We start from the raw sequence: 23856 nt of genomic DNA on the forward strand, positions 1-23856 counted from the left end.
AGCTCAGGGATAATAAATCTATTTTAATAACATTACTTTTGACAACAATTTGTACATGTATTTAAAGAGAACTTTCAACTCCCGGGCTCCATTACAAACTGGGGGTTGAACTGCCCTTGCCAGGAAGTGAGCAAAGCTGTAACATCAAAAGTCCGCAAATCCCACTCTCAGAGAAGGGTGACTTTACACTGTTGGGAAAAATAACTAAGCATTTAAATTTTTTCATTGTACACCTGTACATCAGTTTTGATTGAATGGCTCAAATTAAACAAATATAGATTTTATATATACAAATATTATATCATGTATAGGTATATTATATCTATTTTAAAAGGATAAAATTTGAAACTTCAACTGCATGCATGGCCCAGATCTGTTTCTCACTCTCTTAATCCAAAGTGCAAACAGGCTTCCCAGTGCCTCCCGACCCTCCTCCCCAGAACTGGATGGGACTTCATGAGAAGGGATGCGCAGGGGATGCTGGTGAGCAAAGCGGGCCCACCACCGCGTGGACCAGCGTCTCTGCAGGCTGGTTTTACTCTCCTCGACCTGCTCTGGGTAAACAGGATTATTGCTATTCAGCTGTAACCTCCAGATTTAGAGACCAGCTCCAGGACCCCACATTCTAGTGAGCTGGATGCCTAGAGGGGCCAAATAAATGACTGACAGACTTAATGGGTTTCAGGGGGATGGGGAGCTACCACGGACTCTCCAGACATGGTCAAGATCCTCTTTTAAATTCAGAAGTATAAAATGATAGGAGTAAAGAACTTTCAGTCATGAGGGGGGACAGAAATTTAGGTAGCAAATGTTATAAGCCATTATTTTGGAGCCCTCTGATGAAGGGTAGCCTAAAGGTGTTGCACGGGCCGGCCCTTCCCTGGGCATCAAGCAAAGGTCAGTGACCAGGACTTCAGGAATTCCAGCCCTAGTCCAGGTCTGAGTGAAAAGTCCCCCTCCTGTCCTGCTTCCCTTCTGGCTAATACACTGATATTCCAGGACCTGACATTGCCTGTCCCAGTCCACAGTCAAGGCAGTGGCCCTCGTGTGTAACCAGGTAACAACCCTCTTTCACACCCCCCACCCCAAAGGACAATTCTGACAAGCAGGCCCTTGGGTGGAGAGGTGGGTACTACTTGTCATGGAGGCTGAAAATGGATCAAAATAGGCACAAAGTCAAAAGGCAAAGGTCAAACAAATGGCCGAAGTCACCACCCATAAGGAACAAACAAAATCTGCACCACCGACATTCCCCACATGGACCAGAGATTGCAGTTTTCTGCCGAACTCCAACCTCACGTTGGAGGTGACAGGAAAGAGCCAACAGAGGATACTTGTTGAGCTCAGGGACGCTGCTCCTGGCGGCGTGTCTCCGGGGCCCATGTTATGTTATGTACACGCGTGTTGGGGGCAGGGTGCTGTGTCAGAGGGCGGTGCTCTCAGATTCCTCCTCCGAGTCCCTCTTGTCTGTCACTGAGTGTCGCCTTGCGTGCTCCAGGGGGCTCAGGCGGAGTGTCGATCCCAGCTCTATGTGGATGGAGGGGATATCAAAGTGGACAAGATCTGCAAGTTGGCAGAGAGAAAGAGAGTTGAAAAGGAGCTTCTGGCTAACCAGAGGCTAACTGCAGACAAATAATGTCAGCATTGGGAAGCAGGGTGGTTTGTTCCTTCTAGGGCCAGATCACTTGGAGGTTTGTTTAAGCATGTGACTGCATGATTCAGCTGTGGCCAGGTCCCATCATTTCTACCTTGAGGGTGGTTAGGATCCAGGTTCTGCCACAGTGGTTCAGGGAGGATATTCCAGAATATTCCACTGATATTCCAGGACCTGACATTGCCTGTCCTGAACAGCTCAGCCTCACTGCACCTGGATCCTGATAAGCAGGACGCTCTTGGGCAGGTCTCAATAGGATCCTTTGGGGATGTAGCTCAGACTGCATTTAGTTCCCTCAAGTCTGCATGGACAGGGTGTGAGACAACGGAGGGGAGACCTGGGTCAGCGATCTCACTCTTGAGAAACAGCTGCTTTGGGAAGGCTCATGGAGGCAAAGCAGAGGGTCTCCCTCAGGATCTGGTAGCAGCTGGAGTAAACTCCTGGTTTATTCTAAGAAACTGCCCCCTTTGTGGTTACATCCTTATTAGGAGCACTGAAAGGTCATTCTTCCTGGACAATGGAGCAGGAAGAGTATAAAAGAAGGAACAGGGCTCAGCATGTGGACAACTGTGTTGACAAAACCAAGACAAGTCTTTAGAGCCTGCAGCTTGATACATGAAGCTTGCTGGACACACCACGCTGGAAATGGCCCTGGAGCACTGAACCCCAGAAGGCTAAGCCTGTTGCCTCCCTGGGGCTGTGGGAGATGAATGGGGTGGGATGAGTCCTTTGGGTCCCTTATTCTTGGTCAGACTGTTTTCTTAGTTTCTGGCCTTCACTTAGCCTGGCTTCTCTACCCAGACTGGGAACTGTACTGCAAGTGACACAGAATATGAACCTAGCAAGGGATGAGTGGTGGGCCACACCTGGGAAGTGGAGTTTAATTTTTGTTTCGTTGTAAAACAGATGTTCAGACTGAGGACTACCATGCTGAGAGTACAGACATACACTTGGACACTGGCCTAAAAGACATTATACAGACATGGTGGCTCTGGGACAAAGCTCCCCTCCTACCCCGTCCCCCAGATAGTCCTCAAAATGTCATCCCAGCCTGTCATCCATTTGCTGCCTGATGGAGCAGAGATCTGGAGGTTTGCAGCTCTGCTCAGCCAGTGCCACTCATGCTCCTGCAGCAGATGGCTCGTGGGCCTTGCAGGGCATCTGTGGCCATCTCTCCTCTGAAGGTGGGAGGTTATGCCAGCCTGGGACTACCTGCTGGGTGGGGCTCCCTCTCAGGAAGAACACAAGCTCCTCTGCTTGGGCTCCAACTCCCAGCTCATCTCAAAGACAAGTGTGGTCCTGGACAACGTCTTACCTTTCCTAAGTCTCGGCAGTCAAATGGAAGTAGGGGAGGAGAGGAATGCAGACATGACATGAGACTGCCTGACCCAGCGCAGGTGCTTATGACCCCCACTGTTCCCTTAAAGGATCCCCACCCTACGGGAGAGAGGTCACTCAGCTAGGGGACGGGATTTAGAGGGAGAAGCCCTCAATAGGATTCTGAGGGAAATCATGGCTGTGATTTATTTCATCAACACTCTAGAAATGTCTGTTGGGACACACCTGTCTGTGAGCACCAGATCCCTTGTAGCCAGGATGCAGGACCATGTGCTGAGGAAACCCAGGCTTACCCTGGACTTACTCAGTGTCTTACTAAGGCAAAAACGCCTCATTCTTGTGGCTTTTTCCACATTCTAGGTTTTAGCTTTGGACATCTATTCTTTTTATTTCCTTTTTTTTTTTCTTTTTTGCAGTGCTGGGGATGTGACCCAAGTGGCCTTGGGAAGGCTAGGCAAAGCACTCTACCACTAAGCCACATTCCTCCACAGCAGAAGGAGGAGAAGGAAACCAAGCAGATGCTGATCAAAATACTCCCAAATTGTTTTATTGAGTGGGACAGAAAGGATCTGGCTGACTATTATGGAGGTGGGTGGAATGAGCTCTAAGACTCTGGATTCTTCAGGATTTGCCAGCTCTCGGCCTGGAGGAAGACAGGCATGAGAGTTTGTGTCTGAGCTGGGCATAGACATAGTAACTCAGGAGGCGAAGGCAGGAGGACCACCGGTTCCAAGTCAGCCCAGGCAACAGAGCGACACCCTGTCTCAAAAAAAAATAAATAAGAATGGTTGGGGATACAGCTCAGTTAAAAAAAAAAAATACCCGAGTTCAATCCTCAGTACCAGGGTGGTGGGAGCAGAATCTGATGGTGGATATCTACTAGTACGAGCTCATGGCCACAGACCACGTGTTGGACCCTGTGCCAAGCCACACCAGGTAAGTCCTCCCATCAGGACACCTTTCTAAATGAAAGTGTGCAGAGCATGTTCCTAGGGTGCTGAGCACAACGGCCTCCAGCAAATCCACCCAGTGAAGAAGAGATCTGTTACCCCTGCAAATTCTAAACCTGAGGGGGAGAGGAGGGCAGCTGCAAGGAGGTGATACAGTGAGACAGAAGACAGGGAAAGAAGAGCTAAACCCATTTGTTGAGTGTTTCCCTCAGCTCCTATGAAAAGAAAGAAAGAAAAAAAAGGCCAATGATCTCAAAAAGCCAAATAAGCTCCTGGGTCAGTTCATCTTTGCTGAGGTTGCGGGAGGCTGGTAAGAGTGCAGCGGCCATGCGGTCAGTCGGTCTGAGTTGCATGCAGAGAGGAGGGACAGCTCTTGGGGGGCGCTGGCGGCAGGGGGCAGGGGCAGCCGGCCTGGCTGGCTTGGAGGGTGGAGGGAGGTGAGGCCGGAGCCAGCTTACCCTGAAAATCCCCCTCACACGTATCCAACACTGCGTCACCCATGTCACACAGCTGCAAGAACACAATGATAGGATTCGGAGAGAGGAATAAACACGATGAAACATGAATGTAACAAAAACACTGTGCAGAGTGTCACAGTCCCACGCGGGCCACACCAAAACATTGCAGGTTCTACGCTGGCTCAGAGACCCGTACATACCAGACAGTCATGGTCTGCTCTCAAGAGAACATTAAAACAAAATGGAATGCAGGACCAGGGGGTGTCATTGACTCTGACGGTCAGATCTTAAGCCTGTGTTGATGGGAAGTGAACCACTCTACATCTCAAGCCACAAGGATACTGTCCCTCCTTGCCTGTGCCCACTTTGGCCCCCAAATTGCTCCTCTCATTCCGCTCTCATCTGCCTCCCTGAGTGACATCCTCTCCTCATCCTGTGGCTTACAGTCTGGGACACCCTTGTGCTCTGGCCTTGGGGTGGCTGGAGAGTCAGCAGACTTGGTGTGCTGGAGGAGCAGTCCCTGAGGGCTGCCACATGTGACTGGGAACTCCTGGGGCAAGTGTTGTCCTCCCAGGCCAGTGGCTGTCCTCTACATCATGGCTCACTCAGAAACATACACCACCCCAAGAACACCAGGAGGGCATGGTGGTCACTGTCATTTCACAGGGAGGAACCTCCTTATTTAAAAATAAGCCTCAGGGTGGAGGACAGCAGCTGTACATTCAACATTAATCACATCCAAAACAGAGAAGCTACGTCCCCGGATGGCTCTTCCCTATAATGCTGAAATTTCCTGACCCAGGCAGAGACTCGCAGGCTTGCCTAGTGTTTTCACTGGCAGCAAGGAGCTGGACCTCACAGGCATGTGCCTCCGTCTAAGCTAGGGCAGAGAATGGTGCTCTCTAGGGGGATGCTGGGGGAAGGCGGTATCCATGAGAGACGTGGTGCACCCTAGACCAAGCACAGCATTTTCTTTCAAGTATGCCATGTGTATGGGTCTGTGGGCTTTTTGTTGTTTCAGTGCTGTGTACCGAGCCCAGAGACTTTTGCATGCATTCTACCACTGAGCCACACCCTCAGCCCCTGGATACGTGATTTTATATGTGGTGTTGGCATGTGTGATGCATGCATATATATGTAGCGCGCATGGGTGTATGTAGTATGTGCATATGATGTTTGCATAAGAGTGATATATGTATGGTACATATACATTTGGTATATATGTGCACATATGATGTGTGTATGTGTGGAATATGTATGTGTGGTGTATGTGTAGTGTATACATGCAGGGGTGTATGTGTGAATGTATAGTGTATATATCTGTGGTATATATATGTATATGTGTATGTGTATATATACATTTATATGTACACGTGTATGTATACATATGTATGCATGTATATATGTATGTGTGTAGGCATGTGGTGATGTATATATGTGTAGTATGTGTGTGATAAGCATATGTATGGTGTGTATATGTATGTGGTATGTGCATTTGTTGTGTATATGTGGTGTGTGTGGTGTGTATGTATGTGTGGTATATGGGTATATATGTAGTATATGGATGACATGTGTGCACATGTGGTATATGTGTGATGTGATAGGATATGTATATGCATATGGCTTATGTGTGTGTGGTGTGCATGTGTGTGTGGTATGTTTTTACACGTGTTGGCACGCATGCATATGCACATGGCTTATGTATGTGTAGTGTTTGTGTGGGTGGTGTACATGTTTGTGTGGTTTGTTTGTACACGTGTGTGGTATGTGTATCTGTCGTGTCTGTGTATATGTTATATGTGACATGCATATATGTGTGAGGCATCTATGCATATGCATGTGGCATGTGTATGTGTGGTCCATGCGTATGTATGGTATAAGTGTGATATGTATGTGTGTGGTGTACATATGTGGGGGTGGTCTATATGCATATGTGGTACATGTACCTATGGCACCTGAAAGCATGGAGTGCATGCATTTATTCCACCCCAGCCATGTCACCTTCTGCCATTTGTGGTGACACTCCACAGATATGGGCAGGCTCTTCCCTGAGATGAATGGGCTGACTTTATTCCAAGATGCAGCCCAACAGTTGACCTGTTTTCCTGAATAAGGAAAATGCTCAGATGACTTTTTGTGGAAGCCACCACAAAATCTGACCCTGACTTTATAATCTTATGTGGCCCAAGTGTCTGGGGAAACACTTAAAAAAAAGTCCTGTTTCTTCCACAATGAAAGATTTTATGGTGTGTGTGTGTGTGTGTATTTACACTTTTTTTTCCTGGGGAAGACAGCTCCATGGTTGTTTTCAAATTCAAAGTAAATCTAAGTAGCTGTGGGTTTATACAATTAGCTGCTGGAGGAATTGCAGCGGGCAGGGGGGTGGAGAGAAAGGCAGACACTTGCCTTCTCTGAAAATGACCCTTCTCTAAATATATACTGAGAAACACATTTTTCTCACAAGGCTTATTTTGCTACTAGGGACAAATATCTCTGGTTCTCAGCCTGTCTTCTCCCTAAGCACTTGGACCTGTTCAACTCCTTGGATTCTGTCCAAGGGAAACTCAACGCCTCACCTGTGTTTTGATGCCAGCTGTTCTGTGATCATAACCAGTTTCCAGCTTCTCCGGGGTTCCCCCTCCAAAGGACTTAGGCTCAACTCCCTCAAATAAGAGCAGAACCAGAAGCCTCCTGCAGAACAACTTGAATCCAGGGTCCCATAGGTGGGCTTCTAAGATCCTCTTTCCACAGCCCATGGCACGGGCACAGCCATCTCACAGTAAATGGGAACTTGTTACTTGAAAGTGACGCTACCATCCCTCCCCCCGGCACAGTTTGCTAAGGTTCACAGGAATATTCGAAAGGGCCTGTGGCCTGGTTACCTGTAGACATGCTTTCCCCAGGGGACATGCCATCCAGCATGGGGTGCTCCGTGGACTGTGGGCTCGAGGCAGAGAGGCTGACCGTGGGAGGCTGAGGAGGTGGCAGAGTGGGTCTCTGTCGGGGCTTAGGGGTGGGTCGCGATTTGGCTAAAGTGCTTGTAAAGACAGAAGGAGAGGCCAGGGGAGGAGCTGCAGCCGGGGAGAGCTGGCCTGAGGCCAAGGAGTACCCCGGTGGGTAGCTAAGTCCGTAGGGCGACGGGGTGCTTGGTGGAGTAGGAGACAGGCTGACGGGGGACGGCTGGCCAGCGGACTGGTCAGTCACAGACCCTGGCTGGCCAAAGGGGACCTTAGGTGGAATTGGTGCCAGCTTCTTTGAAACTGAAAGAAAAAAACAACAACAACAACAAAATACAAAGCTATTAAATGAAGCCCCTCAGTGTGACTCGTCAGCACAGGCTTCATGGTTCAGAGTGGTCACCTCCTGTCACCCCACTTCCCTGCCCTAGGCCTCCTGCCACACCGAGAGCAGCCAATACAATTTTTAGAAATGAACTAGGAACTGCAAGTTTTCCTGTCTTTCCATCTGTTAACTAATTTCTCCTTCTCTTTCCTGGATCTCTGCCACCATCTACATGCACACCCTGCCAAACTGCAGAACAAATCTCCCATCCACGGGCCGTGGGCTTATTTCCCAGTGGGAAGAGATGTCACTGAGACACTCAGTCCGGGAGACCAGATCCAACGAGAATGATCTGAGTTCAAGTTGTCACAGTGGAACCCTGACTTGGGGCAAGTCCTCAGGATGGGAAACTGACCAGGCTAAACCTGTGCAGTGGTGTTTGTCTCCCAACAGTGACGTGTGAACAAATCTCCTGGTCACAGAACCTCTGGCCTCCACCACTTTATGTTCCCCACCTGGATTCTGTGCTTGGATCATGGCTCTTTTTCTTTCTTTGCAATGCTGGAGATGAAATCTAGGGACTTAAACACACTAGGCAAGTGTCCTGCCCCTCAGCTACATCCCCAATCCTTTTCTTATTTTTTTTTAATTGACATATGATATTTGTCCTTATTTGTGGGATATAGTATTGTAATTCAATACATGCACCACAGTGCATAATGATCAAATCAGAGTAATTAGCATTTCCATCTCCTCATATATTATCATTTCCATGTGTTGGGAACTTTCCAACTCTTCTCCTCTGGTTATTTTGAAATGTATAATTAATTGCTACAGACTATAGTTACCCTACTGTGCCACCCCCTACAAATGAGTTTTGGTACCCATTATCCACCTTCACTCTGTTCTCCTCCTCCGCCTCCCACATGCCCCCCCCCCCAACCTTTTTCTTTTGAGAATTGTACCCTTGGGGTATGAGCATGGGCAGATGGACTGAAATGTTCTTTTCTTTTCTGTGGTTCTGTGAACTGAACTCAGGGCCTCATGCATGCCCTACTACTGAGCTATATCCCCAACCCGACTGTACCTTCTAAAGCACATTGGGGCACAGATCTCCTTTGCATTGCCTTCTTTTTCCTCTCTATCTAGTTAATCCCTCTACAGGATGATGAATACATAATACCTTGAGTGGAAAGTGAATGGGTAAAGACAAAAAGCCAGACATTCAGGAGATTTGACTGATGGGCAAAATGTTCCTGAAACAACGTTGGATCATTCATCTCTCAGAATTAAGTGAGGGCTGCATCCACATGCAGCCTAATTCGAGAAGAACCATCTTTTAAATCTTCAGGGAAGCATTAAGACCTCCTCCTCCATTCCTGCTCCCCGCCCCCTCCATGGAACAAAACCTACCAGGATTTCTCAAGTTTTACCCTAGCTCATCCAGCCCTTTGTGTGCATGACAAAAGACCATGCTTCTTAGGGTCCACCAACTTGGGGGTCAAATTTCTATCCTGCTGGTGACCCACTGTATACCCAGTATAATTTATTTAAACTTCTAAAAAGCAATAATAATAAACAAACAAAAAACTCCGCTTCTATACAATGGGGAGAATAACATTTTCTCCATGGCACTGTAACAATGAAGTGGGATCGCATATGAAAAGTGCCATATAATCACCACTTGCAATGAAACGACTTAATTTTGCAGTTTCACTTTCTACCTGTACTGCCTAAGTTCAGGGTAAGTTTGCCAGCAGCCACGACTGTAGCAACTGTAGCTCATGACAGTGCGCGGTCAGGCATGGGCCCTGTAGGAATGATTCCACTGGACTGGACATGAAGTATGGGAGACCCTGGGTATAGGAGCATGAGCATGCCTCCTCCCAGATGAACTGCAAGAGAGAGGATGCAGTAACATCATCATGTCTGTGATGAGACCACTTCTGTTTAGTGACAGGACTAGGACATGATACTCCACTGGATGCATGTGGTCAAAAGACAGAGGGGTCAAAAAAAAAAAAAAAAAAGCAAAAGTTAAGTATCACAGATGGGCAATGATGGGGAATGGAGAAGAACATCATCCTTTCAAATAACAACTCTGAGTTACTCACTCACTTGAGAAAGGGACCTGGGTCATTCTAGACAGTATTCCCTGCATGGGTCCAATGTGCTGCAAAACCCTCAAAGGGTCAGCTGGCCACTGGGATTAGGAAGCTGACCAGCTGCAACAGGAGCCCTGACACTTCCAATGGATGAAACCATGGCTTAGCCATCATCCTCGGCTTGAAGGGTTGGGGGAGGATCTGTAAACAGAGATGTGCTGAAGAACTCATGTCCGTACTACAAGGAAAATCTACTGGTGTTGGAGAAAAGCCCTGGAAGGCTAACATCCTACTGCCCCCACTTTGGTCCATTCATCATTCAACCATCAAGATGTTGGACAGAGTGTCCCATGTGTCCCCACAGTGCCACCTTTGCATTATCACCGAACCTCTCTGGAAAGCAGACTCCTGCACATAGTAGGGTTCAGTAAATATTTGTAGGATGAGAAAGAAATGAAGAATACTGAAGTGCTGGGGTGAAGGAAGACTGGGAGAAGGGAACTTCCATGGTAGCCTGGTGCCAGGAAGTCTGGAAAGGGATGGATTGTAGATAAATGTGGGTGATGAGCCTGGTCTGTATAACCAATCTGGAGCCATAGCCATCCTCAGGGCATGAAAGGCCTGAACTCAGAACAAATTAAATAATATAACTGGGGACTGAATTAGAAAAGGACACATGCCATGCTTCCCTCATGATGTCAAGATGGATTCTACTGTCATATGTAACTAAAAGGCATCAATAAAAAATTTAAAAAAATTTTTAAAAGGATATATGATCTCAGACACATGAAAGGCTTTGCCAAGGGGTGGTAGAGGTGGAGACAAACCCAAAAGGTCCAGAAAAGTACACTTGCAGCCCAGCTCCCCATTTAAGAAATGTTGACATAGAGTACATTGTTAGTTTTTAGGAGTGATTCTCAGAAGGGAAAATAACAAGGCCTTTTATCACAGGTTCCAGTGGCCAAATCCTGGCGGGCAGTGATGGGTCAGCCTAGTAACAAAACAGAGGTACGGGAGGTCCGGCCTCGTGGAGATATGATCCCGACACCCTTCATTCCTTTACAGGAGGGATTTGGGGAGGTGTGCAGCCATCTAGGACCCTACTGCACTGCAGGTAGGGTCCGGCAGGTCTGGGAAAGTCACACACCAACTCAGACAATGATTTCTCACTGGTGGCATCCTGTGCTGTAGAGGAAACGCTGCCCGCTGTATGTCCCTCGCTTTTCAAATGAGCTTGCTGAGGATGATGGCGAAATGGTCCCATTTAGGGTTTGGTTGATTTCTTGTTTTGCTGCTGTTGTTGCAACACTAGAGGTGGAACCCAGGGCCTTGCACCTTCCAGGCGAGTGCTCCACCCCTGAGCTACACCCTCAGCCCAGGGGTTGGCTCACCTCTCTCAGCTCTAACACTCAGACTCAGAACTGTTCACTAAGTCACTCAGTTTCTAGACACCCAGGCTAAGGATGGAAATGACCCTTTAGGAGTGATAAGCGCCATCACAGGCCTGAGGCTGCCCAGAAGGGAAGTGGTGACGTACCTTTCCGGAGGGTGTGGGGACTCTGGTCTGCAGGTGGCTGGCTGGGGCTGGCACCCGGCTGAGTCCCCGGTTGCGTCCCTGGACAGGTTGTCCCCTGGCTGGAACCTGGACTTCCTTTCTGCCCAGACCCTGGAGACAATTCCTTGCTTTTAGCAGTGCTGAAACACAAACACACAGGGCAGAGAGCTCCCGAGTTCAGTCGACTTCAGCACCCGCCTTGCCAAATGCAATCCTAGTGTTCTTCTGGGTCCCACTCCACTCTATCCTAGCTCTAATCTTCTTGGTCCCTTCTTAAAAACCTTCAAAGACACCCTAAAAGGTGACGGTCCTTTCTTGGAGCTCTCATGGCCTGAGTTCCACCCCCTGTGCCAACATCCTCTGCCCTCAAGGAGGCCGTGAGCAATGTAAGGGCAGGGCCCCTGTGTGTTCCCACTCTAATCTGTCATCAACATGAGCATTCTAGGACATTCTGAAAACTGGAACACCAAAATGTTCTTTTCTCTTTGATTGACACGGCATACCCGAGCCAAGAGGATTCAATAGGGTGAGTGTGCCAGCAAGGACTGATGACTTGGCCTCAGGCTGTCCTGTGCAGGGCCAGAGCTCTCCCGTGAGGGCCTCCATCACTTCCCCAGGCAGGGGAGGAATTCTGTGAACCATCCTCAAACTCAGTGGCAGATACCAGCAGTTGGCAGTATCATTGCTGACCCAGGCCGAGGTCCCACATGTGGGCCATTTCAAGTCCTGGTCCTCCAGGCTTAGAAGAAGGTGAGTCAATGGAGGAGAGGGACCCTGCCCTCTAGAGTCCCTCAGACTGACAAAGGGACACCAAGGTCACCAGGTCCCTAAGAGGATTCCTCCTCACAGCTAGGCTCTTCATCAGACCCTGGCCTGAGGATCAAGTACATGTTAGGAGACAACCTACTCTACTGCATAAGCAAATCCACGGCAGATCCTTATTCCCTGCCAGCCTCCGGCGGGCCATCTGTGGGAGATCTCACTATACTCCCTATGTTCCCTTACAAGGTTTCACTCCTTTTCACCAAAATACTCCAGGTAGCTCCTAGTGAATCAGGAGAGGTGCTGCTCTGGAGTTGGGAGATATCCGACATCCTCCCTCGATTGTGACGCTCTTAAAGGGTGTAATGTGGAGGGTCTGGGAACCTAAACCTAGAGCAATGGCTGTTTCTTCCCCCACAAAAGCAGCCACAGCCTATTTCGTTCCTAAACTCATTCAGAGACTCCAAATATACATTTGGAGCAAACACCAATAAGATTATTCTACTCATGACCCACTGAGGAAGACTGGAAGCAGGGACCTGGGCCAGAACAGGAAGTCATTAAGTAGTTTTCTTCATGGGAAGGAAGGAAGGAAAGACCCACTCAAGGTGGTGATGCTTTCTCTCCCTTGTAGGATGAGTTTTCCATGGCATCTGGGGAATCCTCCAAGAGGAGACTATCAACTTAAATCCAAAGGAATCCAAAGAGCAAAAGTTCCTTTCTCTATTTCATCAATGAAAAGAAAAAACAAAACAAAACAGAAAATCGTTGAGTCACTCAGACTGGACAGAAACTCATCTTTGATTCTTCTTCAGTCTCAAGGTCACCTGGCACGTGGGCATTAATCCAAACGACTACCTCCCTTTCCATCCATCTCTGTCACCATCAAGAGGAAGTTAAAACAATCAACCAAAGAAAACCACCAAACCATCCAACCAAAAGACTCCTGGGTGGAGGTAGAGGGGTCCAGACGCTCCTCCTGGGTCTAGATAAGACATCTATCAAGAAATCATCCACCTGGTCTTTCTGTTCCCTCCCACCTGGCCCACTTTCCCCAGCACAGAAACAGGTATTTACCTACTTAGCCTGGCTCCTCTCTCCCCAGCATAGGTGCAGCTGACCCCCCCATGGGAGAGGTGGGGTGGAGGGTGGCTATTGGGAGCACTAGATGAAGGAGGCTTGGGAAAGGCACATGGGAGGACAGGTTAGATCCGGGGACACATGACTGGATGCCAAGGGGCAGGAAGCAGAGTTTGAGGTCAGCATGAATGCCAAGCAGAGGAGCAGGACACAGGGAGAGCCTGGCTGGACAGAACGGCCAGCCTAGAATGGAGGGAGCTGAAGGCAGGGCTGGGCCAGGAGGGGAGAGGGAGGGCCTGCCATCCTCAGGGGAAGGGGGAGATGTCACAGGAATCCAGTATCTGCAGGAAGCACCATCTGTGCTGCAAATGTCCAGGAAACAGAAAACAAAACAATGGAATGCCTATTTCTACTGGGCAGAATCTACAGAAGGAGAGAAAGAGGGTGCCATAGGAAAATGAGAACCAAGCACACAGAACCACCGCCCAGGGACAGTAACATACAGAGCAACGTAGCTGACCTCTGAAATAAAACTTGAACCAGCGGGTGACATTCCCTACTCATGAGTGATTCTGCAAGGCCACCCATCCATAACATTCCTGAGCCCGGGGGAATCCATCTTCAAGGGCATTTTTAAAGAAATATCATTTATATGCCAAACATCATATGGCACTGAGTCTCCTTTGTAACATGGGAAATCAGGATGACAGGGGACAGTGGGCTAAGAGGGGATCATCTGAGCTAATCTCCTATCTACTTGCCTCTCTCTCCTGGTCAGCAGCCTGTCTGTCTCTGCTTCTCCACCAAATTCCCTGTGCCCTTTTCTGTACCTCTCCTATAGATCTGAAGCCCAGCAAGAGTTCCACAGCGGGACCCAGCATCCGGAGTTGCAGCGTCAGCAACAACCCCCGCACTCTGTGTCAGCCCCCCCCCCCAAACGCTGAATCATCCCGTTCCCTTTATTTCCTCATTTCACAGTGAAAATACCTTCTACTTATGAAAGAATAAAAAATGATTTGCAATCCCCTCATTAGGGGGTTGAAATGGGAGTGTGTATGAGAGTGTATTTCAAAAACACTGAATCAAAAGGTTTGGTTCCCAAGAACCAAAAATCCATACCTCCTCCCCAGTGGCCATGGGGACACGCCACACTTCCCTAACAGAAGTCACAATGGCATCTGATTGTAAGTACCTTTTCTAGTTCTCTAAATTGTTGTTAGATAACAGAACCGGATAGCAAGTTGTTTCAAGATGTAGTTCTCGCTTCCAGAGTCCCCCCTCGGACAAGACCCAAAGGATGGGTCTCCTTCCCCTGTGCTCCTGCGTGTGCATAACCCAGGCTGGGGTTACCTGTCTGAGCCCATTTCTGGAATGTGAACCCCTTAAGGGCAGTGATTATATCTGATTATTCTGGACACAGAAACTTCTGCTCATGTTCACGGAACTACTGATGGAATGAACTTGAATTCTCTTTCCCTCTCCCTTCTCCTTAAAGAATGGAAATTCAACCATGCAGCATCCTGCAGAGGTATCAGGCCCAACATGACTATGTCACCACGATTCCTTGCCTTACTTGGATCCACTTTTAGCAGCAAAAACAGCCACTACACACCTAAAGGTAGAGGAGAGGGAGGGGTAAAGGATGAAATTCTAAATCGTAAAAGAAGAAAATTATAAAGGCACAGGAAGGGGAAGTGGAGAGCTAAGGAACATAATTCCTCGCACTGCTTTAGCAAGCTGCCACCTTCTATGTTTGCTTGGGGATGCCATTCTTGGAAAGTCTGGACTAGACGGAAAGCCAAGGAGCTGTGGATGGCTGATCTTGTGCCAGCGGGAAGCAGAAAGCCAAACGTGAATGCTGAGAAATGATGGCGGGGATGTCAAATCCAAGAGGCGTCAAGTGTGCTGCGGCAAGCCCAGACACCCTCTGCTCAGGCCAACCAGCCCACCCCCAGACAGCAGTAGCAGGCGCTTACCTGGCGCGCTCAGGCACGGGCTGCAGGCCCACGCCGGATGGAGAGAGCGCAGGAGCTGCGGGACTGTCGGGCACCTGCTCCGGTAGGGGCGATGGCAGAGGCGCAGCAAGCTCTGCGGGCGGGGCGGGAGGCTGCATGGAGGGCGGGGCGCAGGATGCTTTCCGACCAGCTGAGGAGCCTCTTCGAGCCACCCAAGATGTATCCATGACCCTCACACCCATGCTGGCGAGGGATACAAAGATACCTGCTTACCCACGCGTGACAGGTGACAGGCTCCCTCCCCCACGAAACGGAGACATTCAAGCAGGTCCGTGTTAGGAGAAGAGCAGCACAGCCTTAGCACCCTCCGGGGCCTGGGAAGCGATGCGCAGCGGGAGGGGAAGGGCCAGCAACGCTCCAAGCGCCCAGGCTGCTGGGGGCCAGCAGAGATGCAGCCCCTGCGGCCCACGCTTGGCAGGAGCAGCCCTCCCACAGTGGCGAGGCTGCAGCAGGGCACAGTCAGCAGCTTGGGAGTCGACGAGCCGTATGTCAACCCTCTGCCAAAGCCAGCTGTCCTTGAGATAATGGCCCAACAAGCTCCCTGGGTGTGGAATCCAAGCTGTTTTCAGAGCACAATGTGGCCTAACTGGGGGAGGGTGTGGGGGGGGGGATGTCCACTTCCCCCAAGTGGGAGAAGGAGGTGGGTGGGGCAAGGACAGAGAGCACCAGACTAGAGCACTGAACCAACCAGCAGGAGACATCTAAATAGTCTTCTTTTTGTAATGTGGGATTTGGCCCCTGATCCACCACTGCTGGGCACCTGGCCACACCTGCTTGCCTACATAGCGGGGGAAGGGGCTGCTCATGCCTATGGTCCTTCCAGGCTTTGAGTCTATTTTAATGATGGGCACACAGCTTCAAGTAAGTCGGCCAAGCAACCAAACAGTGGCACATTCACCTTCTCACAGAGCTCACTACCACACAGTTGGCTTAGTTTGAAATTGAACTTGGCCTTGTAGCTACCAGAGGATACTGTACCTTTGGATTTTCCTAAGGCTGCAGGGACAGAAACATACAGATATTAGTGTCAACAAATCTATACCTTCCTTTGGATATAAGGGTTGTCTTTCTGCAAGATGGGGGGAGGTCTCTTGGTCTCTTGCCAAGGTCAGGGTTTTGATTGTGCCATTACATCATTACAATTTGCTTGGTTAAAGGGATTTTACTGTTTGTAGAGGTGAAAACCACATAGGTGAATAAAGAGAGCAGCCAAGAGTCAATATCACTGAGGGATGGGAAGAAGTCATAATGAAAAAAGAAATTGGTACAAGTCGTCATTTGCCCTCTTCTGGGTCCTACGGACTTGGAAGGAGGTTGGTTCTCATTGGACAACTGGTCCTATGATTCTTAGACAAGGGATTTATTGACTCAGGTAAAAGCTCACATTTTTAGTAGGAAGGGAGAAAACACTCTCCACGCCTGCATTTGTCTCTAGCATTTATATGCACAGTGGGGTGGTGGTACCAGGGCTGTATGTGCTTACACTAGCCTCGCTCTACCAAATGGTCATCTGCACTGGTCAGAAGCACCAAGGTAAAATCTTGCTCATGTAAAATGGTTATATTTACCTTGACACAGTATTAAAAACAAAAAGTTTAAGTTCAAAGATTGGATGCAGCAGATGGGGTTTGGGTCATTTAAAGACATATATCTAGGATGGACCTGCAGTGAGGGACGCAGGGGAGAAGGGATGCTCATCCCTGTCCTGGGATGGGGACAGATTCTTGACACACTTCCTCCCAAGGATCACCAGAGACCCTTTTACATTTTATACATACAGACGTACACTTAGTTGACACTTTTCATCTCCCCTGGATTCCTTAAAATGGACGGGGTGTAGGAGGGATGTCTTTTTCCAGGATCCACTAGCTTTCAAGTCATTTGGGTTATAAGTACCTTCTGTAAGCTGTCCAGAAACCCTCTTGGAGGCTACTCAAATTTCTGGGCCGGAGCCCCATATTTGACCCCCTTATATTTAAAGTGGGTTGTGGGGGATTATCAACCTATGCTTTCTGGGCTTCAGAATTTATCAGGACGAAAAGAGTGAAAGATTTACTCTTTCACTTGGGGAAAAAAGAGCTAGTAACACTTAGCTGCAATGGTCAGTAAGGATGGCAGGAGTGTGTGATGTGTCCTACGGTGACCAGCAAAAAGAACCCTGAAAGATGCAAATCCCACCCTATCTTCCCTTCCTTGCCCTATTCCACTCTGCTTGGAAAGATCATTCCCATGGATTGGGGAGAGGGTCAGGATCAGGACTGGTGAGGGGATGCCTTCTATTTCCAATGGCATCTTACATGCTCAACTCCAGGCTACCAAGAGAAGGAGCAGCTTGGGCATGGGGTGGGTGGGTACCAACGGAACCCTGCTAACTATCACTGGGAAAGGTCAGCAGCTGAGAAACATGAGCTGCATGTATTCTTTTGCCTTTACAAAGAGGCTGCTGTCTTGTAAGTAATCACCACTCTGACAGCTGAAACCATTCTCTTACGGTTGCTCACGGTGAACACGCATCCAATGTTCACTGACATTTTCGGTAACATCAATCTTTACGGAGCAGGCCAATCACACAGGCAGCAGCAGCTACACATTTAGAGGCCTAAGTTTATTTACCTCTAGAAGCACAGTGGTATACTGAAATATCTGAATGTCTCAATAAAACTCAGCTCAGAGACAGGAATTACAAAATTGGTCAGTATGCTGCCAAGGAGGGGAACCTTCTCACAAATTGGGAAACTCAATGAGAAGGTTGTATCGAGAGTTCACAAGTTTCTATTCATTACTGGATGAAATAAAGAAGCTACAATAGCCAGGCTCAAGGAGCTGCTTGTGAGTTTTTTGGTTTTGTTTTAATACTGAGGTTTGAACCCAGAGCACTTCACCGCTGAGCAAACTCTCCACAGTCTTTTTGTTTTTTTCTTTTGACACAGTGTCTCACTAAGTTGCTGAGACTGGGTCTCAAACTTAGGATCCTCCTGCCTCAGCCTCCCAAGTCACGGGGATTACAGGCATGCGTCACTATGCCTGGCTTGTGTTTCTTAGGAGACAACAAATGGAAGAGGAATGAATACAAGAACAACTGACTTTGGTAGATGCTGCTGCATGGAGACCTCAAGTCATTCTAGAGGTCAAGACTTCCCATGGCCTGCTGCTTCTGGTGAAAACTGAGCGACTCAGCTTCATAAGTGAAGTTGAATCAAGGTGAAAGCAAGGAGCCAGGGGCTGAGAAGAACCTCTAAGAAGCAAAGGTCTTGGAAGTCGATGAGCAGGAGGCACAAGGCAGAGTCCAGGAGCCACCCTGCGGGTAAGTGGCTTTTCTGGCTCTTCTGTGCCAGCAAGGTGACAGGGGTGGAGGGCTTGCAGAATCAGGGCAGGTGAGCCTGAGAGCTGTCTTCACTGCTCTTTTTTACAGTAAGAAGGTTAGGGACGAGGAATCTAGAGTTGTCACCTGCCTTCAGGGAGCATGCTACATGACAAGTCTTCAGGCAGCCCCACTACAGTATAATCCTCGCTGCTTCACTCCTCCCTGCCCATCGCATCTTATGTTTCTAAGAGGTCTGCCATAACCCATACTTTTGTATTTTTCATGAAATTCTAATAAGGAATACATTCTGAAATGTCCTCAACTTCCAGGCCCAATTAAGAGACTCATTGACACAACAGAGCTCTCATCTACAGAATAAGGCAAATACTTTCCTCCCTGCTTCCAGCATTTTCCAGAAGGTCATTATGAATATTGGATGCTAAGATAAATTTAGCATGTACTTGCACTATTACCTGGTGGCAGAAGCTGAACGTAGATATAATAGGTCCCAGGATTATTATATTATAGTAACTATGATGTATCCCCTCACAGTTCTGGAGGCTACAAGTCCAGAACCAGTACTTCTAAGGTCAACTGAGGGGTCGGCAGGGCTGTGTTCTCCCCAGGGGCTCCAGAGAATCCCCCTGTGCCTCACTGAGCTAATGGTGGCTGCTGATTTTTTTTGGCTTGTGACTACCATCTTCAAATCTCTCTGTTCCATTTTCAAATCTCCTCTGTGTGGTATAGTGAAATTTACCCTGTCTCCTTCCTCCAAAGATGCACGTTATGTCACGTAGGGCACAGGGTAATCCAGAGTAATCTCCTTATTTCAACATCCTATTTTTATTATTATTTTTAATGTTTATTTTTTTTGGTACCAGGGATTGAACCCAGGGACTATCACAATGAGGTCTATCACAATGATGAGAATATGTATGCGAATGCCTGAATCTGATCCTGTGATTTGCTACAGAAACTCAGCGTCCTGTGTCATCATGAACCAGAAAGGCATCAGGAACAAAGCTCTAAGTCACGAGGGGAGCAAACTACCTTATATGATATCTAGGATGTAGAAGCCATTAGTCCAGGAAAATGTCATTGGCATTGCTGCGGAACTTACCATTTCTATAACACTTCTATCAGGTTTATCTGTCCAGAATTTTCTTCTGTTTCTTTTTTTTTTTTTTTTAAGTAACAGTTCTATTTTTTCTTTACCTTTTTTGGTAATTGTTCCATTTTCTTAAAGTAACATTTTTATTGATATATGACTAATATATATCAATATATAATTTATATAATTATATATGTATTTTACGTGTGTGTGTGTAATTTTCTTTTTTTAAAAAACCTCCATATTATGAGCTTTCACTAGTCAGTGTTTCAATGGATAGTTTGAAGACTTCAGGATGTAGATTTTAAAATCTCAGAAATGAGGAGAAATATGGAGGATTTCCCTAACATTGCTAAGACAAGAACTCAACCGATGTAAATTATTTTCTTCTCCCCTAAAAAAACTTATAATTGGGGGTTTTTTGTTCCCTGAAAGCCAGTTTAGAACTGATTACCAAAAGTTCACTACATCCTAAAGCACACACAGTCACGTGCTGTTGAACGGCAGTACATGTTCTGAGAACTGTTGTCATTGAGTGATTCCACTGTTGTGCGACTGGAGTGTACTTACACAAACTAAGATGGTATGATGTCTCTGGGTGAAATGCATGTCACATATGTGGTCCATCGTAGACCAAATATCATGATGTGGCACACAATGGTAGGTTGAGGCTTAGCCTCCATCAGTTCTTTGAGGGTTCCCTAAACCAGGAAGATCTCCACCTCATGTGAAATACAAATTTCAAAGTATACACAATATATTCTATTTCATGTAGAACAATAATTTATATAGTGCATCTCCTAGACCCTCTGGGTAGATAGTGGCAATTACAACTTTAGATCACAATGGCACACGGAAGGGACATCTCATTTACAAAGTTCTGAAATAAGAGGACTTTGTTAGTGCTTTTGCATTTGCCCATGTCTGTAGGGGGCCAATGGTACTTGACTATCCTGGTGATTCTGCTAACTCCCTCGTCGAAGACATGTGAATTACTTTTTAGGGAAAATGGAGAGAATCAGAACAGATCTGGCAAGACAGAGTAGTCCACGTTGATGCAGAAACACCCAGGACCAAATCGGAGGTATTCTCTATACCCCTGTCCAGACAAGCACTGAGCCTCAAAAGGGCAGCCCCTTGGCATAGTGAATGTCATGAAGGAACTGAATTACTACTTAGAATGAGATTTAAAAATAAATTCCAGTGCACTGTCTAATTCTCTGCCTCTGCTTCTCCCAGATTCTAATTTCACTCCTTTTTCTGGGTTGAAGAAGTTTTTCCTTCCTTCCTTGACTGTTTAAGAACTTGATCTCTCCCTACTAAACAGAGAACAATAAACTACAGCAATGTGCACAGAAACAGCTCCCACTGCCTCACACACACAGGTCACTGATCAGCAAGGTAACACTGGCCACCCTCAAGACCCCACCAGGACACAGGCTTGGGTCTCCTCTGCAACTCTAGTCCCCAGTGCCAACTCTCATTTGGAATAAATAGGAGTGAAAAGGGAAACCCCCACACTTCTAGGATTTTCACCCCTCCCTCCTAATCCCTTTGGGCCATTTGCCTTTCAAACAGATCTTTCTGGGTACCTGGTAGTTGATCAGAAAGGGGAATGTTGGCTGTTTTATCTGAATTTCTGTTACTCTCATTCAGTGCTTTATGCTCCCATGTATCCTGAAGGAGCAGTTACTAAATTTTATTTTGTGGTGGTGATTTTAAATTCCCAGCCAAAGTTGACTCATTGCACCTGCTTGACCCAGCCAGGCAACCCATTTCTTCTGCATCAAGGATGCCCTACGGATTCTCATCCAGCCACAGACTTCAGTTGCCAAGGCAGAGCTAGTACTTCCCATGACTCATCAGAGCTTGTTAAAAAACCTACTTCTGCCCATCATATCATCTAGTCAAATATTATGTAAACTCATTTAATATGAGTGTAAAAAGGGTTGTTCCTGTGCACTCTCACACATGAAGCTGGGTGCATTAATGAGTCTATTAAGGACTGCATTGAAGTAAGATAGGTGTCAAATATAAAAGACAGGAGGAAAAAATCTCAAAAACCTATAAAAATTTTACGCTTGGAGTGCACCAAATTTTAGGTTTTCTCTCTAAAGAGATTGAAACTGTAAATGTTAAATTATGCATTAAAGGCATTATTTATGCAAGGATGTTTCTGAAGAGTGTAACTGAGCAAATCTACAATCAAAGTAAAGCCACAAAAGAGTCAAGAAGTGATATACATTTACACGTTTTTGTTTTTTTTTTTCTATTTCTGGTGGTGAGGATGGAACCCAGGACTTCACACATGCTAATAAGTACATGCTCTTCCACTGAGCTAAAACCTCAGCTCCACATTTACACACTTTTGAGTCAAAATGAAATACTTCTGTATTTTTAAAAATTATCCTTATTGACCAACTTTAATTTCTTTGATGAGAACTAATCAATACTGATCACAATTGTCAGCTAAGAAAGCTATACTTAACTCTGGCCCCAAGGGAGGCAAGCCAGAGAGACCCCATTCCAGATAGCGCAGTTTCAAGAATGAGGTCAGGGTTCAATTGCTACCGGTCACCAAGATGTGGTGGTTAAGTGCAACTTCCTATGTCAATCCTGTTTCTTTCCTTACCTTTCACTCCCTCCCCGAAACTCTCCCAATCCCCAAGACTGAAAAAGGGACACAGCTTCATACCCATCCTTTTTGTAAAACTCCAGCATCATATTATCCGTGGCGACACTGAGGGGCCGGCGGGCCTGCTCGGGCTGGCGCCGGTCAGCGGGGTCCATGTCTGGGGAGGGCATTGAACTATAGTTGGCATTATGGTTCACGTGCACCGGACTCCCATAATTGCCTGTAATGTTGAACTCTATCTCTGCAGGGAAGAGAGAATTGGTATACTCACCTTAATAATATCATTTATCCTATTAATAGGACAAAGAAGAGAATATATGTGGTCACGTAGACTGGCATTTAATAAAGAAAAAAAGTCCATTTGTGATTTTTTCAAAATCCAACAAAACTTAATACAATAGAAGCCCTTGGATACTTTCTCAAAAAGACAAAATCAGCTTAGTCAAATATCATGCTTTAGAGCAGTCCTAATGTAATCAGGAAAACAGCAACATCCACCCTGGCTATTTTTATTTAATATTATATGAGAAGTGCTAGCCATTGAAATTGGTCATGAAAAAAAAAGTCAATGTTAAGATTTGTAAATGATAATATAGTCCTACTATAAAACTGAACAGGATACATTTTTTTTTTTTAAAGTTAGAAATAGGAAGAATTTTCATTGAGGTATTTGTTGGTTCCCAAAGAGATACATTTTTTTTTTTTTTTTTTTTTTTGGTCAGTGGGAATGGATTTGCTCTGCTCAATTCTGCCTCTCCATGATGTAATGAATCAGCTTATCCACAGCACGTGAAGAATTATTGCCTTCGACTCTTATTTCCTTTTTTTCTTTACCTTCGCTTCCTAGCCTCACCTAGCTTTGTGCCATCAACAGAGCTCTCAGAAGATCAGCCACTCAAACACGGTCAGCAGAAGAAAGATGGCCAAACTTCTTTGATTTCCTCTGAGGACTAGAGGAGTTCACCTTCAATTGAGTTAGTGGATGTTGCTGCATAGCTAGAAGCATCCTTCTAATATTTACTACCCATAATGTCACAGCATCAGTTTTTTTTTTTTCTCAGTAAACACTACATTTAATGTAACCATTGCTCTCTCTTTAAAACTATCACCACTGCTAGATACGGTGACGAATACCTTAATCCCAGTGACTTGGGAGGCTGAGGCAGAGCTTGGGCAGCACAGTGACTCTGTCTCAAAATAAAAAATAAAAATGGGCGGAGGATGTGGCTCAGTAGTAGAGCACCATTAGGTTCAACCCCCAGTACCAAAAACAAACAAAAACAAAAATATCAGTCAAAGCTGAAAGACATGTACTTAGGCAACGATGCTTCCATGGCTCAGGGCATGTCTTAAGTCCCCTCTTAGAAAGCTGCCTTGAGAATCTAATTTTGAATTAGGTAAAAAAAAAAAAAAAAATCTGCCTTTGTACATGCTAAGGGGCAACTCAAAGGGTACAACTTAGGGCAATGAAAGGGTGATCTGTGAGCCCTGAGGGTTTGGAGAAAAGGATTTCTCTCCTCTTTCTGCAACTGGCAGGCCATGATTTACAGACCTGAAGGAACCATGGTATGAAATCAATAGAATCCATGGACCTCATTGGCACCCAC

General features: G+C 46.8%; 1 protein-coding gene across 6 annotated transcripts in view; it reads right to left on the bottom strand.

Moving 5' to 3' along the window:
• Positions 1 to 3: 3 nt before the first annotated feature.
• The window catches only part of Arhgap44 (Rho GTPase activating protein 44), a 176844-nt gene continuing 152991 nt past the window's right edge, over positions 4 to 23856 (bottom strand). Inside the window, exons 16-22 of one of the 6 annotated variants that reach the window (XM_026390612.2) lie at positions 22310 to 22406; positions 16178 to 16195; positions 15161 to 15382; positions 11325 to 11482; positions 7283 to 7660; positions 4401 to 4452; positions 1519 to 1563 (exon numbers count right to left, since the gene is read on the bottom strand). In XM_026390612.2, the coding sequence (XP_026246397.1) occupies positions 4445 to 4452; positions 7283 to 7660; positions 11325 to 11482; positions 15161 to 15382; positions 16178 to 16195; positions 22310 to 22406 (881 nt within the window). In that variant the 3' untranslated portion in view covers positions 1519 to 1563; positions 4401 to 4444. Of the gene's footprint in view, positions 1564 to 3555; positions 3752 to 4400; positions 4453 to 7282; positions 7661 to 11324; positions 11483 to 15160; positions 15383 to 16177; positions 16196 to 22309; positions 22491 to 23856 lie in introns of those variants that run through there. The other 5 variants (XM_026390609.2, XM_026390610.2, XM_026390615.2 and 2 more) reach the window with 5 other exon arrangements.

This window comes from Urocitellus parryii, chromosome 7 (genome assembly GCF_045843805.1).
Source record: "Urocitellus parryii isolate mUroPar1 chromosome 7, mUroPar1.hap1, whole genome shotgun sequence".
Taxonomy (NCBI): Eukaryota; Metazoa; Chordata; class Mammalia; order Rodentia; family Sciuridae; genus Urocitellus; species Urocitellus parryii.